Genomic DNA, 18,259 nt, shown 5'->3' with positions numbered 1-18,259 from the left:
CCCCCCCCCCCCCCAAAAAAAAAACCCCCAAAACTATACGTAAAATAAATAAACAAACTGGAAAGCTTATTTACATCTTAACCTTGGCAGATAGCTGTGACTTTCTGGGAAGCCAACAGCTTACTTTCCAGAGGTGCTTTGAAATCAATAGGAGCTGAAGGAACTCAGAATCTCTGGAAGTCAGTTTCTTGGTGTATATGTGATGCTAAGGACCTGCCTAAGTTGTAGCATGGCAAAGGGTTTCTCACAACCTGCTTGTGGTGCGCACAGCCAATTTCACAGACATTTCGTGGCAGCCCCACCCATTGCCGCTGATTGGTGGAAGGTGCCTTCACTCAGTCTGTCACTACTGTTTTTTTTTTGTCACCCCCATCACCCCTGATTCGTGGAGAGCACCTTCACTCAGTTTATGTCACTACTGCTTTTTTTGGTTGATTTAGCAGGAAATTGCTGTCAATTTGAGTTTTCATGGCGATCATGGACAATGCTGTTTTTTTTTTGTGGTTTCCACAAAGCATGCAAAACCACGATTTAGTTAGATCCCTAGTGAAGGGTAAAATAGGTTCCTTTGTCTCATTGCCTATTTTTGTCTCGTTCTAGGACCATTGTCTTCATTGTTCTGTTCTCTCAGTATCTGAAAAATGTGCCTATGCCACTGCCGGCCTACCAGCAAGCCAAGAAATGCCACTTCTCTAGGATCTACCTCTTCCAGATCTTCCCAGTGAGTTATAGCTTCTGGACTTGCATGACCAGACAATTCACTTCAGTAGGAACAAACTAAATCAGCTTCAGTTTACTCATGCAAAAAATCCTATTTCCATAAATTTACATAGGAGTCAGTAGGATTACTTGGGTGAGTGACTACTCCCCAGTGTGAGAGAGACCTTCACAATATGGCTTGTACTGTATTTTCCCCTCTGTTTTGCTGTTAGAAATTCACTGTTGTGTTAGAAATGTCCCAGAGGGCAGGTATTTCTAGCCTGCCCATGCTAGTACATGGAGGTAGGCCATCTTCAAAATCCAGCGCAATGACAACAGGTGCCTCGTGCTTCTGGACTCTGGATACCTTGTTTCCATTCTGCAATGGAGTCTGAGCGCTCATACACATTTTATACCAAGCCTGTGTAATATCACAATGAACTCCAGTGCAGGTAAAGATTCTGGGAGTTTTTTTCCAAGATGCTGATAGTAAGAAGGGCTAATAAGTCCTTGTCAGTATTCTCCAGTGAATTCAAACACAGACATGTCCAAAAAAACTGTCTGGATAACAGGAGCACTAATTTGTCCAACAAGGCTTCTAACAAGGTTGCATGTCCACTTGAACCTATGTGGCCTGTCAGGCCAGCATGGGTAAGATGAGGCTGATTTCAGTAGCTAACAGAACACAAGAGAATAATGTGGCTAGCATCATGTCCAGCTATCTTTGATTCCTAGCCTGAATGATCAGGGACCCATTTACACCTAGGCTGACTGGAGGTTGCTTTCAGACCAAGTCTAGAACATAGCTGTTAAATTGTGCCTCTTAAGGCATCTTGCTATGGCTTCAATGTTCTGCCATAAGTTTTCTAAGTTAATGGAGCTGAGGCACTGATGTATCACCTTCATGTTATATAATAAGTAAACTGAAAAAACCTGCACTTTCAGAATGCAATGGAGGCTCATTCATCTGTAGTGCATAAGGCAGAGTGTTGATCTACTGGAAAAGACCATAGCTAATTAGCATCCTTTTCTTATGTGACTGGATATAGGTACTTCTTGGTCTCTCCCTCACATGGCTGATGTGCTTTGTGTTCACTGTGACCAACGTCTTCCCTTCGAACCCTGAAGCTTATGGTTACTTGGCTCGGACTGACATCAAAGGGGATGTTTTGTCCCAAGCCCCCTGGTTCCGGTTCCCTTATCCAGGTATGGTTAGAAGTTTCATATCCAGATTATTTAGTGCTCCTTCTCCTTGTTTTTCCCAGTGTCAGTTTGTGTGTGTGCATGTGGCGATTCTGCTATTAATGATCATGAATGATGTGGGGGACATGAAAGACCACTGAGCAACCCAAACTGGAATGCTCAGACTGGACTAAGTAAAAAACAGTCAGGAAAAAGACCAAGTAAAAAGCAAATAATGGCAAATATGATCAGTGATTTACTTCAGTGGATTTCACAGGAAGCCTAACCCTAGCTATCTAAATTTTGCTTTTTATTTGCAGGCCAATGGGGTGTTCCAACAATCAGCTTGGCTGGAGTATTTGGGTTCATAGCTGGAGTGATTTCCTCCATGCTGGAGTCAGTGGGGGATTACTATGCCTGTGCCCGACTCTCTGGAGCCCCACCCCCTCCGAAGCATGCTATCAACCGTGGGATTGGAGTGGAAGGAATCGGTAGCCTTCTGGCTGGGGCCTGGGGTACAGGGAATGGCACCACTTCTTACAGTGAAAACGTTGGAGCTCTGGGAATCACTCGGGTAAGGTTTATATCTGTATCTTCAGCTGGTAGTAATAGGACACTGGGTTGTCAGCAGTGTTGAAAAATTCTCTCTCTCTGTCTGTCTTGGTTTTGTTAGACTTGCACTTATAAACATACTATGCCCATTTAAAAAAACATCTTCTGCTGGTCTATATGTAGTGGCCTTTACCCACTTCCTCGTGGACACGTGGCCACTTCACAAAAGAAAATACATTTGCTAAGAGTTGGGACCTGGCACAAGTTTCAGCAGATTCAGGAATCAACAGGGTCATTCCAACCGAACTTCCGGTTCTTCTCTGAAGGCAGTTGCTTCATTATGAAGTGTGGGAGAAGTATATTGGTTGTGTATGTGAGAAGCTTGCATAGTCATTGGTCATCAATGGTCAGGAATAGCCAGCATAGATTCAAGAAGGGCAAGTTCTCGCTAACAGCTTTCTTCTGCGACAAGGTGACAGGCTCTGTGGGTTGAGGGACAGCAATGGATGTGATGCACCTTGATTTAATAAGGCTTTTGATGCCATCTCCATGACATTCTCATTAATAAGATGAGAAAATACAGTGCATAGTGCAGCAGGGATCCCAGAGCTATGAAGCTGGGATTGGGGGCCGGGGCATCCAAGTGGTGTAGTGCAGTGGGGGGTGATATAGTGTGGGGCAGCAGCAGGGATAACAGCATGGTTTGTGGCCCAGGGGACCTGTGGCCCATGCTGGTGTGGCCCATAAGGGCTTGCAGCCCCCAGCTGCTTAGATGTTGGACATCTCTGGACTAGATGAAATTAGTGTAAGGTGAATACTTAACTGATTGGATTATTGTGTTCATTTGTTCAATTTGTTGACTAGTCATCAACAGCTTGGTGTCTAGCTGTTAGTTAGAATGAATGAGGTTCCCCAGGGCTCTATCCTAGGTCTGGTATTGTTTAATATCATCGTTAGTGATTTGGATCATGGAATTGAGTGTGCATTTAGCAGGTTTGCAGATGACACCAAGAGGGGTGTAGTGGCGGTGTTCTTTAGTGCACAGCAATGCATATGGTAGACACTGATGGGGCTGACTGGGGCATGAGGGTGCTTCAGTGCAGGGCTGCCTGCTAGCTAGCCCCACACTTGGAGCACCCTTGTGCCCCAGCCGGATCCTTCACAGCAAGTTGAGCTGGGTGGAAGCAGGCCTTGGCTGGCAAACTAATCCTCGGGGCCCCCTGCAAACTGGGGCTGCTTTGACCCGCTCAATGTGTTGCGGTCCCAGGTGCATGTGAAGATATGATGCCTGGGAGTAGTAACTCTGGCACAATATGCACTGGAATTACTGCTTCACATTAATTGCATATGTAGATGCCTCCGGTGCTACCTAAATTTAGTATTAGAATTTAGGTGGTGGCACTGAAGTCATGAAAATGGCTTGGACAAGAATAGTACGTTCTCTGAAGAGAGTGTTTATTGAGTACAGCAATTTACCATTTTAAGTATAAGACAAAGAAACAACAGAGAAGTTTGCCTAGGTTAATGCACAACAGAAACTTTGCATAAATCTGACATAGTCCCGAAGACAGAGCATTTCCCTGCAGCTGGCTAGGCGTTCAGGAGTCTCTGGGGTCTTCAGTTCTTCTTGGCAGGTGGGACAGGGTTCCACAGTACTCAGTTTTGCTTGCTCTTTTATGGGAGATCTGCCCTCCTTGTTCCCCTTGGTTGCCTTGACAACTGCACATCTTTTGCTCCTCTCAGTATGTTTGTCTGGTGGTTCTGCAGAGTCCCTGGTTTTCGCAGGCTTTATCATGTTTATGGTATGGGTGGCACTGTTTACAGAGTGCCTACTGCCCACTTTGAAATCTAATCTGTTGTAGCTCCCCTGCTTCCTTAGGTTATATCTACTGCCCACTTAAGCAGTCTAGCCCCCCTGCTACCTTAGGTTACATAGGTTATCTACTCACCATCTTTTTCCATCACCTACAGAATTGAAGGGCCCAAAACTGTTGGGACTATGTCATACATTTGCCAACAAACAGGACTAGGGGCAATGATGCTGAAGATCAGGAAAAACTTTCTCACAGTGAGCAAGCACTGGAACAGGCTACCCAGAGAAACTGTGGAGTCTCCAGAAGTAGACAGACACTTGGAGATTTTCAAGAGCAGGTAGACGAACACTTGACAGAAATGGTTTAGTCAAAGATGATCCTGTCCTTAGGACGGGCTTGGACTAGATGATCTCCTGAGGCCCCCAATAGTCCTACTTTTTTTTTTTTATATATAATTCTGTGATCTAGCCCATTATGCACCCATCTTACAGTGTATTAAACAGGTTTGTCTTTCATTATTCTGTATTTCCCAAGTGAGAATGTCATGGTATACAGTATCAAAAGCTTTGCTAAAGTTGAGGTGTATTCCATTCACTGCTCTTCTCCCGTTTGTTACTTTGTCATGCAAGGAAATCAGGTTTTTAAGTCTGACTTGCTGTTGACAAATTGGGTTTCCTTTTCTGCCCGCCCCCCCAAATCCTCCCATATCGTTATTGCATCATTCACTAAATTACAGTAGAGGTTTTGGAATCAAGCACTCAGTTGTGGTGCCAGTGAATAAGATAGCTTATCTCTGGTGCTAGCTTCATGTACAGGATAATTTGTCACTTCAGTAGATTGTAAATTGTAGCTTTCGTCATAATGCTAGAACAGATTAATATTTTGTCCTTAAGATATATCTTTGGGGGAAAGAGCACTGAGGCTTTAAGGCCAAGTAGAGAGATCACCTTGTGAGACAAACAGAAACATATGGATCATTTTCTTTTGAAACATCTCCCCAGATCCAATTAATTAGTTTTCTCCAAAGTTGCTAATAAAAGGGATAATAGTGGTTCATGAAACTCGCTTTGTTGAAAATATTGGCAAAAAGCCCTTGCCTGAAACATGAAATTCTTCAGATAGTTCCAGGGGAGGATTAACATAATTAATTGAATTCTAAAATGTCAACAGGGGATTATAGAATTCCTCTGTATGAGACGTGCACTTTGCAGATCTCAGTAAGGTTCCCTAAAATGTCATGTTTCAATGTTACAACAAACTGGCGCTCCATTTTGTTCATGGGGGCTTTCTTTTTTTTTGTGCCCCAAACTGTAAACACCTTTTGAATTTCTTCAGTGCTTCTTCTGCTGCTTTTGTTTCTCATTCCGGTTCAGATAATTGGCACATGTGAATGAGAGGAGCTTGCAGTGCTTCAAAATATTCCTTGTGGTACTGCCTCATTACGGAAGCCCTCTGATAGAAAGCTGGCTTCTTTGATTAATGTATTAAGGGCAGTGGTGTAGGTGGGCAAAAATTCCCACCAAGTCAGTGCAGATGGGTTTTTTTGTAAGTGTGTGTGTGTGTGTGTGTGTGCGCGTGTGTGTATGTATGTGTATATATACATATACATATACTCATACACACATACAGAGAGCGCAAGCGCGATCTCTATATATATATCTATACTCCGAGTATCACTCCACAAAGAAAACACACGCAAGCAACTTCTGGTCTCTCAGATCAGGCAACCCTTTCCTTTCCTACCCACCCTGCTTGCAGGGTCACGTACTCAGTTCACCTGTTTTCTATGTCACTCCTGCTGGAGGACCCGCTGCTGCTGTCGCTGTCCTCAGTTCCACTTGCCTCTTCGTCTCCTTGCTGTCACCGCCCCCTCCTCTGCTCGGGGGAAGTTGGAAGGTCCTGTGCTACATGTCTCTGTGCCAGGTGGCTTTGGCCACATCCTCCACTACTGATTTCTGGTAGTAGTGCTGGAGTTTGCTTAGAGCCATTTTCACACAACCTACTACCTCATTGCAGATGCGATCATTTAGCTTCAGAGAGAAGGGAATTGAATACCTGGTTTGGAATCGGTTCTTAACACAGACTCTGGTGAGATTGGACTCAGGCCAGTTAAGATGAACACCAGCTGCAACTCTTTCCAGGTGTTTGGACCCCTAGCAAGCAACCCCCCACCACAGTCTGATCAGCCCTTGGCAGTATGTTAAGCTGGATATGCCTACAGGTATCCTGATTGCCTTGGAAGGGCTGCAAGGCCCTTGTTTAAGCACAGCTGTGGCAACTGACCACAGGCTCCTTAACTGTCTTCTGAGTTTGCCTTGTCTTATCCCTGCCCTCTGCTCTTGCTTCCAACCCTTTGGCCAGCTCTTTACTCCAGACTTCCAGTTTGAACTTGCTCTTCTTAATGATGGCCTTATCCTCTGGGCTAGATTGTTTATGCCCTGGTTCTAGTACACCTGGAGTTTTTGGACTGGCAAAGCCATCTAGAGAGTTTGTTAATACTTTAGTTTAATGGTTAACTTTCTGTGCCCAGTGGAGCTCTAACATAAGTGCCTGGCAATGGCGGGGTACTGATTGGATAAAGGATGATGTAGGATGACATATGAGCATGAATCCACTATTGTTTTCAGTTCAGGTTGTGTAACTGTTATGCAACTTTCTCTGGAAGTCCAGGTGTTCATTGTGGGGATTATCTGCCTTGTGGTTACTGCAAGTTAAAGGTGTGCGCATGGAAGTTACTGTAAGTTCAAACCCTACTTTAGTTCTTAGTAACTATAACTTGTACCCTTGCTCTTCACTTACAATGTTCCAATCAGAAGCAGTGAGTTTACCGAGCCATTAAAAAGGAATCACAAGTATTTGAGCCATTTACTTTGCATGTAAATCTGTGCAGGGCTTGACTCTGCATCTTTAAAACCTGCCGTCTGCCAGCTCTTTGTGCAATACTTAGTACAGTGATCCTGTTCTGTGCTCCTGAAACAGGTAGGAAGTAGAATGGTGATTGTTGCGGGTGGCTGCGTGATGCTTTTGACAGGAATATTTGGAAAGATTGGAGCCATGTTTGCCAGCATACCAACACCTGTGATTGGAGGAATGCTGATTGTGATGTTTGGGATCATCACTGCTGTGGGAATTTCCAATTTACAGGTAATGGACTTCTTACCATTAATAAATGTCCTGAAAGAAAATGTGGCCTGCATTCAGATTCCCTATCAGTCTGGTTCCTGGCAAGGGTATCTATCACAAAAACATTGACATAAATGGCCCCAGTTAACATTCATATGGTGGTTTCATCAGAGAAGCCCATTGCAGACTAGACCATCTAGGCTATGCTATCAGGGGATGGCAGGACTCCCAATAAACCCGCAATGGCAAAGCTTCCACGGGATGATCCTACTACCTGATACTCTCACTGTCAGGCTTAGAGGTGGTCCTGCCAGACTGACACAGGTTGATTTGGAGCACAGCTGTGGGCAGAAGAGAAGCTGGTATTGCTGCTGCAACCTATTTTTTCTGCATATCCCCACTGATTCCAGTAGAGCAATACTAAAAAAAACCAGCTTGAGGAGGTGGCTGTGTGTGTAGTGAGGCAGTATGGGCTGTTGGATGCAGCGCTGCAGTGGGACTCGGAAGAACTGGCTCTGACACAGGCCTGCTGGGTGACCTTGGACAAATCACCACAACTTCCTGTGCCTCAGTTTCTGAGGCTGTAGATGTGGGATAACAATATGGCCTTTTTTTCTCAAGTGCTCTGAGAGCAAATGATGAAATGCCCTTTTTGAGAGCCAAGCATTGTTGTTACATGTCTATACATTTATGCCTCCATTTCTTCATTTTGATCCAATTTTAAGTAGCTGCTATCCAATTGGCAGCCTGTGGACTGCAAGGAGCCCATGGGGGGTTAATGTGTGGCCCTCTAGACTTGTGCTCAGCCACCACTTCCCTCATTCCTCTGGCTGCAACAGCAGCTATGGTCTGTGGGCTTCCCCTCTCTTCTTCGGCCTCCACCCCCTGTGGGGAGGTGCAGTGCAGCACAGCCTGTGGTGCTGAGGGAGCCCATGGCCTGGGGCATCTGCATGGCAAGGTGCAGGGATGGAGCCTATGGCAGGGAGCTGAGCATGAGGCACCAAGAATGCCCATGCATGCAAATGCAGCCGTTTAGAAGCTGGACACACCTAAGCTTGTAACATTGAGTCCCAGTACCGGTCACAGGTTGTGTGTGTGTTTCTGTAGGCATGTGATTGTACATGCAAGCATTTCTCCTCAGGACCAGCCACCCCATAGCTTTTAGTCATTTTGAGCTGTGTGGGTTAACATATGCAATTTCTCTCTACAGTATGCAGACATGAACTCCTCAAGGAACCTGTTTATCTTTGGGTTCGCTATATTTGCAGGTCTGACCATTCCTAACTGGGTAAAGACACATTCTCAAGTGCTAGAAACAGGTGAGAGACAATAGCATGTAATTTGTTATGAGCTGCCTGTTCGGTAGGAAACGGAAGCAGAAATTAGTAGAGATATTGCGTGAAATGTCGCCTGCGGACATTATAAATAAAATCCCCAAAAGTTTTCTTTTGACTGGTACTTCTTCCCTCTGGATGTGTTAGCATTATGAAGCACCCTTAAGATGAAGAATTTTTTTTTTGTTATTAAATGAACGAATGGTTGAAAACATGATTTACAGTTCTACGGATGCAGCTTATTTTTGTATATTCCGGTATAAGGTGCTATTGGCAAGAAACGAGTTCCATGTTACCAGAGTTGAACCCTGACTGGAGTGTGTGTAGTGTCCTTAATGTTGGTGTTCAATAAAATATTGGGTTTGAAGAATAAAGGACCTGTGATTCTCCTGCTAATTAAATCAGGGGAGCTGCATGGAAGTCCCATGTCTTCGAACTCTTAGGCTGTTCATCATGTTTGCTGAAGTTAATGTCTCTGCCCCAAAGATTCTTTGTATGCATCTGTTAGTCCCCTTTCTTGCTTTGGTCACTACATAAATTAATAATAATGTGGAATAAAAAATGACACACATTAGGCAGCGGGATAATTCAATTTTATGTTGTCGGGTAGTGATCCATCATGGAGTATGGTTCTTTCTTACTGCTTCTGAGCTGCAAGTCTCTCTTTGGCAAGGTGATGGGACTTGTGGCAGATGCTCATTGCTTCTTCCCTGGTCAAATGTGTGTCTCTGCATCACTGACTGAAGCTTTATTTTTTCATTTAGGAATCATCCAGCTAGACCAGGTGATCCAGGTGCTTCTCACGACTGGCATGTTTGTGGGTGGATTTCTGGGGTTTGTCCTTGATAATACTATTCCAGGTATGATTGGCTTAAACAGTTGAATCAACTAGGCTGTTCTTGTCCAGGTTTTATTTACTAACCTCCTTTTCCAACCAGTAACAATTCAGCTCCTGTAGTGGGAGCAGCAACAGGAGAGCTAGTATAGGTGTAGCCCTGTCATCGCTAGCAGTTTAAGTGCTGTGTCATCGAACTCATCTCAGGTGACAATTAAAATTAGAGATAGTGGGGAATGTTCTAACAAATTGGTTTCTTGTTGGGAACTGCTTATTCCTTAAAACAGAAATGCTTTGTAGAGCAATATCAGCCTCAATAAAACTTGAACTGGAAAGGGCTCTTCATGTCTACCAAGCAATTTTTTGTCAAAACAAGAGTAAGAGAAAGAAGGGAAGGTACAGTGTCCTTGGGCATTCGCCTGGCATGTGGGAGACCCTCACTCAATTCTCACTCCAGATCGGACAGAGCAGGGCTCTTTGCAATTTTGAGATGAGTCTCTCTTTCATTCCCTCCCGTGGTAGATTTTCACTGAAAAATCTTGAAAAGTCTTGGCTTTGCCCTGATGTAGGAAAGGGAAAAAAATAACCTCTTGCAAAATTTCATAGGATAAGAAAGCTCTAATTTTAAGTTTTTTGTGTACACTAGGATTTTTACTGTTGAAGCCAAGCTGGTGTTAGCAATGTGGGAGATAATAGGACAAAATAAATCCTACTGTAAACAAAGCCTTTTGTGTATGAGCTCTGGAGAACTACCATGTAGTATCTGCTGCTGTTACTACCAGTGGGAACAAGGCTTCTCTTTTTGTCAGGCTTGGGGGAACTGGGAGTATGAAGAAGGAGCAAAGTTGGACTTGGGTTACTTCTCATAGCAGAAAGGCAGGCCTGTATTTTCAAATTGAGTGTTTTAACGGTACTGAGTGGGCAAAGTCTTATTTTACTTTATATGCCTAAATATCAGTTACCCATCTTCAAGAACAGGGCTGGAGAGGAGTCTGCATAATGACTAACCTGTGGCTGGTAAATGGAGCATTGTTCTGGGAAGTAGACTGAAACCTGCTCTGGATGAGGGGATTTAATATCTGCTGCTGGTACTGCTAGCAGGAGCCAAGGCTTCTGTTTTTATCAGGTTTGGGGAAACTGGGACCCACATCTCCAGCAGTGTGCTCTGCTGTGGGTAGGTGGACAGATGGGCAGACATGGGGCCACATTTTTGCAGCCTGACTTGTCCTCTTTGATCTTCCCACACTCCTGGGATTGGCAAGTGGAGCCATGGGGGTGATTGCCAGTGTGAGACATTACAGGAGGAGCCTTGATGGTGAGGGCTACCCTTCCCTTCTTAGATAAAGACCGAGGGTGCTGAGGGGGAAGACAGTGAAAAGAGCAGGGCACAGCAGGGTTAGGTCCTGCTCCCACTGCTCTTACTTGGACCAGCCAAATTGGTGGTTCTTAACCTTTTTGGCCTCAAAGCACCCCTGCATATCTTTCTGCATTTAGATTGTAGCTTGGTGATTCTCAACTGGAGTACTGCAAAATTCAGCGAAGTTATGGAAGGCACCTTGAGGTTAAAAAGGTTGAGCACCATTGTGCTAGTGGCTAGTTTGGGAGAACTGATTATGTGTCCTCTCCTGAGGACAGAGGACAATCTCCGGGACATTAGTAGTAACTGTGTAGCAGTACTGTGTGTGCAGTAACTGTGTTGTGTGTACACACCCTAAACTTGCATTGAGGGTCTTTAATTACTGTCCTCTCATGTCCTTTTGGTAGGAAGCAAAGAAGAGCGAGGAATCCTAGCCTGGAAGGAGTCCCATGGGGTGGAGTCTGGCGAGTCCCAGCTTCTTTCGGAAGTCTACAGCCTTCCATTTGGGATTGGCACGAAGCTCTGTGCAGCGTCTTGGGTTCGGCACATCCCAGTGTGCCCCAAGAGGGCATCTGGATCCACAAGACAGGAGGAGCCAAAAACTCTTGGAGAAGAGAACAGGGTCCCAACGGGCTCAGAACAAGATGCAGAGATGGGCATTGATACAAAGATATAAGCCTGTGGTTGGGAACTGAATTCACTTTCAAAATGGACGCCTAACAGCTGTGATTGTACATGCCCTGATCTGAATAGGCCCAATAATGGGCAGTGATGTTAGAGGATGGAGCAGGGGAATAGTCGACAAGACCTGTGCTTTCTGTTTCTTGCTCTGCCACTAACTCATTGTGTGGCCATGAGTCAGCCACTTAACCTCTCTGTGCCTCAGCCTGTCCCACTGTAGCAAGCATTAATATTGATTGGAGGCACAGCTTAGGCAGAAGCTAAGTAACGCTCCTGGAGGGGACTTGCTAACCCTTCCTACCTGGAACCTTGACAGCCCAGCGCATACACAGCAAAGACCCTTTCCCTCTCCCATTGAATAGCTGCTCAGCTGGAGCTGTGAGGTCTTCCTTTTGCTCCTAGCTAATTATTGGATGTGACATAGCGTACATGTAAATTGGTGCTGGACCAGGATGGCCAGGCTGATCTCTCTCAGTACTAGACTCGGGGAATAGGGATGAAGGGAATGCTCTCTTCTCTGTGATCTCTCTGTGTGGGAAAGAGACAAGAGAGACGGAGAACTGGGAATGGGAATTCCAGCCTGGGGAGAGGAAGAGAGAAGAAAAAAAAAAAGTAAGGGAGAAGGTCAGTATTGGGATTAGATTTGAAAGGAATGATGCTCTGCACTGGCTAGGTCAGAAGCCCATGAGCAGTCAGTGTTAACCGAAGAGCCCCACAATCCCAGTGCCCCTACTTGAATTATGACAAACGCTGAGAAACCCCCAAGTAGCCTTATGGTACCTGGGTTAGACAAGTGCAATAAAAGGCCAAGTATTCCTAACGCACTGTTTTATTAAAGGCATGCATTAAATGACAAAAACAGAGTTCTGTCTTTACCATTTTCTGTGAAGAGCCACTTTTGGCTTGGGGACTGCTGTCTAAATGAGTACTGCTGATTTCGAGGAAAGATGGCCTTGTGGCTGTGGGTAGGGAGGGCAAAGAATAACTTACCACAGTATATGAGAGGATAGGCTTTGCTGTACTTCAGCTGCTCCTTGTCAGCTGCCTGTGTGCATAGCTTACTTTGTGGTAAGGGAAATCTAAACTGTGGTAGCTTATGTGTCATTTATGTGAAAGTTAAGTTGTGTCCTGGAATAACGTAAATCACTGGGCTGGGGTCTAGAAGGTCTCCATTCAGTTCTTGATTTTGGTACTGGCTTCCTGTGCGACTATGGGTAAATCACTAGTCTCTCTGTGTCCTGGTTCTCTAGCCACCAAGTGAGAAAACATTTTGTCTGTCTTGGGCTTTTGAAAGCTATCCTAATACAGATCCTTAATAAGAAGCTGATATCATCCCTTAACAAAACCAAGACACTAACACTATCCTAGGCAAACCACTGCTGTACCTACCCAGCACCCTCCAGTGACATACCTCTGTTCAACCTGTATTTAAACTTATTGGAATTAATGAGGGGACAAATTCACCTTGGATGTTATGGAGCTTAAAATATACCTGATAAGCAAAAATAAAGAGCACTTCCTGGGTGCTGTGCAGAATTGGGCCGTAGTCTCTCACGCATATCTGAGGGTAAGTTTCCCTTTGATTTCCTGGTTGGCATTACCAAATGTGGTGCATTGTCCCTGTTCTCTGGTTAGAGGAAAACCCTTTGAAAAGTTTAAGCTGGAACCAGATCATGTAGAGACAGATGCATGGGCTTGATTTTGTGTTGTAACTAGTCCCATTGACCAACATCTATTACTTCAGTGGGGACTGGTCACAAACTGAACACTTGCCTGAGCCTTTCCAAGATCGGGACCTAGGACTGTTACCTCTTAAGAGTGAGAACTGCCTTCCTCGTGTTTTCTACAGCACTGAATAAGCAGTGCTTAAATAATGTGGAATGATTATTTTTTTGTACATGTCCTATGGTGTTTTCATCAAGAATAGTCTTTCACAGGATCTTTGCGTGCTGCTTCAGGGCTGGCTTTCACCACTGGCTAAGTTGTGTCTGTCCACAAGACTTTCAAACATCATTACATCCACTGCTTGCTTAAATTCCTGTCAGTCTGCCAGGGGGCTTGTTTTGATGGAATCCATCCTCAGCAAATATTTGTTGCCTCTGTATATGGTGGAAAAGTGAGAAGGGTTCAGTAGTACCTACTAGGATCATATAATTATGTAGGTTTTATTATATTCAGTGCTAAAGTCGTCATTGCTGATGTCAGATGTGGCAGTGACATACAATAAAACTTTCTATAGAAACTAAGTTATTCTTTCTGACACAGATGGCATATTTTTTTGGGGGGGGAAATATTTAAAATACATAGCAGAGTAATGATTGGGGGACTGCAGTAGAGTTAAGATTTCAAAATGATTTTAGTTGTAACTCATTATTTAACATGCTCTTAATATTTTAGCTCTCCTTTACTTCCTGTCCTATAGTTGTGGTATAGTGTTTCTGTGTAACATGTTTTTCTTGTGTCTTCATTTCAATAGTAGATCATTCCCATATATACCAGATTTGTGAATGCTGGGATACTATAGGGAAAACACCACAGCATAGATTGCATAGATTAGATTAGATTGCATAGATTTGATTTGATTGCATAGATTAAAAATTGGGGTGATATAACAACCCTGGTTTCTGGGGAAAAAATGTGCTTAAATACAGTCGATTCTCCCTCCCACACTATATTGCACAAAATTTACAAAAGCCAGAGATATCTTAACTTACATTGCTCTCCATCTTCATTTTCCTGGCTTAAGTCCAGGTTGACATTTAGAACTAATCCACATACAAAGCTATTCAGTGAGTTAATCCACTAGCCTTTCATATCCAGAGTCCTAGATTAAAATGCTGTTGCATACAAAAAGGATAATTATAAGCCATTAGTTCACATCACAAAGATGCCACGTTCTTTGCAGATGATGGACTGGGAGAGGTTCTGTAGGTCAGTTCTGGTACAGGATGGGGAAGGAGATTGGGACTGATAGACTAGCTAGCTCAGGGGCGGGCAATTATTTTGGGTGGAGGGCCGCTTACTGAGTTTTGGCAAGCCATTGAGGGCCACATGACAGGCAGCCAGGGGCAGATAAATATTAATTTTCTAAATTTTTTAGGGGCCCCGTGGGCTGGATAGAATCTGGCCTGTGGGCCGCATTTTGCCCACCCCTGAGCTAGCTCTTCTTGGAAGCTTCAGGGGGAGGTGCTTGCCTCCCGCGCTGCTATTGCCTACGCTGGGATCCCTGCATAGAGGAGACAGAACACAAGGGACGGATGGTGAGATCTTAGCATTTGTATGAACTCCTTGTAATTTTGGAGATTGTAGATATGTGCAATTTTTTTCCTCATAATTCATTGAGGTAGAATTCTGGAGAATAAGAGTCTGAAATATGGGCTTGCAGGCATATTGTGGCTGACATTAATTTAAATGAGTTTAAATATAAGTGATACTGTGCTGTGATATTGTAGCCATGATGGTTCATATGCAAGAGGCATGCATTTTTGTGGGTAATATCTTTTATTGAACTAAATATATAGGTGTCCTGGGGAAGGAGAGCCATCTGTCTGTTTCTGTGTTTGTACAGTAACTACAACATCTATGACTGCAGCTCCTCCATGCTACCACTCTGTAGATGATTAAAGTTTTGCTTGTGTTAAACAGCATATGGATGGCCAACTCATGAGTCATGAGGATGGGTACAAGGGTACCTGAAAGCTTGTCTATGTCCCTCCCAACTATACAGTTGGTGCAAAAAAAGATAAAATTCTCTCTCTTTAAATATAAATATAAGCTATGATAGGAAAGAAAAAAAATCTGCTATAGATTTGATTAGAGATTATAAAATATAATAGAGGGGGTTCCGAAGAAAGACAGTTTTCACTGGAGAGTTGTCCCAAATGAGCACTGCATGGACCACTGTTCATCATTTATTGTACAGTTACCCTATTACCTTGAGCTTCCCCATGCTATTTATTGAATCTACCTGTTCCTTGTATTGTAAGACCTGCAGAGTTGGCACTTAAGTCTGGGCAGCACCAAGCACAACAGAGGCCTAAGTCCTGAATGGGGTCTGAAGACAGAGTGAAGCATAAACAAATGATAAATATAGCCAATGTCTTATTTAATAGAAAATTTAAGAAGATAGAAAAGAGGTAAACTAATAGTTGGCTGTAGAGCTTCATCTGATCCAGTTACTGTAGAGAGGCAGATTGTTAAAGGTATTTAGGCACTGAACACTCAGTTATACACTTAAACACCTTTAAAATCTGACCCTTGCTACTTTATCATCTCTTAATTTGCAAGAGGTAAGAATTTAGTTTATTTTAACCATGCAGGATGTCTGATGTCTCCTTTGTGGTGGCTTGTGTCCAGCCTCTCTACTGATTCATGCTGACTGACCGAAATGTGTAAACAGATTTCAGTTCATAGCTAAGTCTCATCTAGCTTGACACCAGTGTCTCTAGTGTGCCTCTTAAGATTTTATTGTAAATAACTCAAAATCTGGGCGTCCACAAAATAAAGCTGAGCTTGTGACATCTATACCACAGTTCTCATTGCCAGTGAAACAACAGCTTCACAAAGACATGGCCTGCTGTTATTGCATATCACTGGTAATGTGATAACACCTAGAGGCTTCAATCAAGTGCTAGGTGTAGTATAGGCATACAATATATGCAGTTATATGTAAAAATGCTTGGTGGGGCAGAAATGCACTGGCAGAGAGGGATTTGGCAGGTATCTAATTACACTGTACTGAGCAGCATGGTACTGAGGGTGTTTTATCATTTGCTTATTTTCACATGCCTCAGAAGAGAAACATCTCCCCGTGCTGTAACTCTGTAGCAGAGCCATCACACTTGTTACTCGTGCCTTATTTCTAAGTTCCAGTGGCCCTTGTGTGCCTTGTGTTTAAAGCCTGCTTACTTCATTTCTTACCACCTCCTGTTGCCCCTGTTCTGCATCTTGTACCTACCGGACCGCCACTCCTTCTGTCTGTGTCTCCCACTCTCTTCCCCACTGTCTCCAGACTTGCTCGGTGCACCCAGGCTGCATGGTTTCAAATTCTTCCCTGGAAACCCCATCCCCTGTGAAACCAGCCACCTGCTAAGGGACTGCAGCACATTTAAAATGTAATAGGCAGAAATTCAGACTCCTTTCCTGTCTCGTGCTCAGCAGACTGGTTTTCCACTTGGAAAAATAAAATCTCTTCACTCCTTCTTCCCTCAACCCCCTGAGCTTCATTACGGTTTCTGCTTTCTACCCACAAGGATGACCAATATCTGTGTCACTTCGCAGTCTCACCCCACCCAAGCGTATCCTTTATTCAGGTTTCATGTTCAAGCTTGCCTTGTTTTATTACTCTCCTAATAAATTAGTGCGTACCAGGTGTGACTCCCCATCTTATGAATTCTGGGTGTGCCCAAGATTTAGGCCAACTGGCAAATACCACTTTGAAAGGGCCCTCTCTGCCCTTGGTTGTCTCTTATTTCTGGGCTGGGATGAATGTCCATCGCTCCTTGGAAGAAAACCAAAGCCTAAACTATTTTTTCCAGGCCTGAACTCTGGGGAGAGGTACTTAAGCAAACATTACCTGATGGAGTATGCTGGTCACCTGAGGAGGCTGATCAGAGAGTTACCTGATGACGGAGACTCGAAGTTTTGAATAGAAAGAGTCTCTCAACGATAATTTGAGAGAGAAAAAGAGAAGCAGTGGAAGCAAGTAGGCTGCATAAATGAGCCAGCTTTCATGAATCAGAGGTGAAGATATGACCTGCAAGAGGGAGATGCTGGATGTCCTAGAAAACTTGGATTTAATCCCAGGGATTGCTGTAGTGTGGTGAGAAGACCAAGGCAGGGAAACACATGGAGGCATTCATTATTTTGTCTTGGTCCTTGTGTTTCTTGTGCTAGCTAAAGTACAGAGTGACTGTTTTGAAATCCCCGCAAAACCTGCATGTCCACTGGCATCCATTGTCGAGTGTCCTTGAAAAGCTGGGCTGTAAAGGCAGAACGCCCACAAGGCAGGAGGTCTAAGAAGGTGTGTGCATAAGCTCCTGAGAAGAGCTCAGAACTGGTCCTAGACATCTACAATAATGGAGCTGCAAGTTCCCATTTCCATGGTAGGGTCCAGCTTGTGTATCAAAAGGCTTACTCAGACCAACAGGGAGTTTAAAAGCAGATAGACCCTGTGGAGCAAGACCAAAAACAGCAGCCTGGTCAATGCCCACTTGATGGAGTCTCCCTGGGCTGTGACAACTTGTTTGGAATATTTTATAAAAATCAATAGCATTGTTCTGTGCTCCTTCATGAACTGCTGGCTTCCACTCAGCTCTATTCAGAATTCAGCTGCATGCATCTTATTTTGTGTTTGTCTGGCATCACTGGATTAAGGACTGGGGACTTACAGGCTCATGCCTAGTGTCCTGGATGCTGGAGTTTCAGCATCTAATTTTTTTCAAAGTAAATCTTTAAACCTCATTTGGGAAGAGGAGATGCTCAAAAATGTGACCCGAGCATGACCAATGCCTGAGTGATCACCAGTGCCTGCCTAAGTTTGCAGAGAGCCTGAAACAGCTGAGGGGTGTGGATGAATCCATCTCAGTGAGGGCATCAGCTTTCAGATCCTACTGTTCTGTAGGGTTTCTGCTAACTTGACCCACCAGAGGGTTTTGTGTAGAAGGAGCGTGCAGCTTTGGCT

At 44.1% G+C, this 18,259-nt stretch overlaps 1 protein-coding gene across 1 annotated transcript in view; it reads left to right on the top strand.

The window, feature by feature from the left end:
• LOC109295869 (solute carrier family 23 member 1-like) overlaps positions 1 to 13,819 on the top strand; it is a 38,761-nt gene extending 24,942 nt beyond the window's left edge. Inside the window, exons 6-12 of the mRNA XM_019514974.1 lie at positions 601 to 721; positions 1,749 to 1,905; positions 2,202 to 2,455; positions 7,227 to 7,391; positions 8,581 to 8,689; positions 9,469 to 9,564; positions 11,304 to 13,819. Coding sequence (XP_019370519.1) covers positions 601 to 721; positions 1,749 to 1,905; positions 2,202 to 2,455; positions 7,227 to 7,391; positions 8,581 to 8,689; positions 9,469 to 9,564; positions 11,304 to 11,572 — 1,171 coding nt within the window. The 3' untranslated portion in view covers positions 11,573 to 13,819. The remainder of the gene's footprint in view (positions 1 to 600; positions 722 to 1,748; positions 1,906 to 2,201; positions 2,456 to 7,226; positions 7,392 to 8,580; positions 8,690 to 9,468; positions 9,565 to 11,303) is intronic.
• Positions 13,820 to 18,259: the final 4,440 nt, after the last annotated feature.

This window comes from Gavialis gangeticus, unplaced genomic scaffold (assembly GCF_001723915.1).
Source record: "Gavialis gangeticus isolate Ggan-Ray unplaced genomic scaffold, GavGan_comp1, whole genome shotgun sequence".
Lineage (NCBI taxonomy): Eukaryota > Metazoa > Chordata > Crocodylia > Gavialidae > Gavialis > Gavialis gangeticus.
Note: the sequence above shows the minus strand (reverse complement) of the source record. Positions and strands in the feature narration are given on the sequence as shown.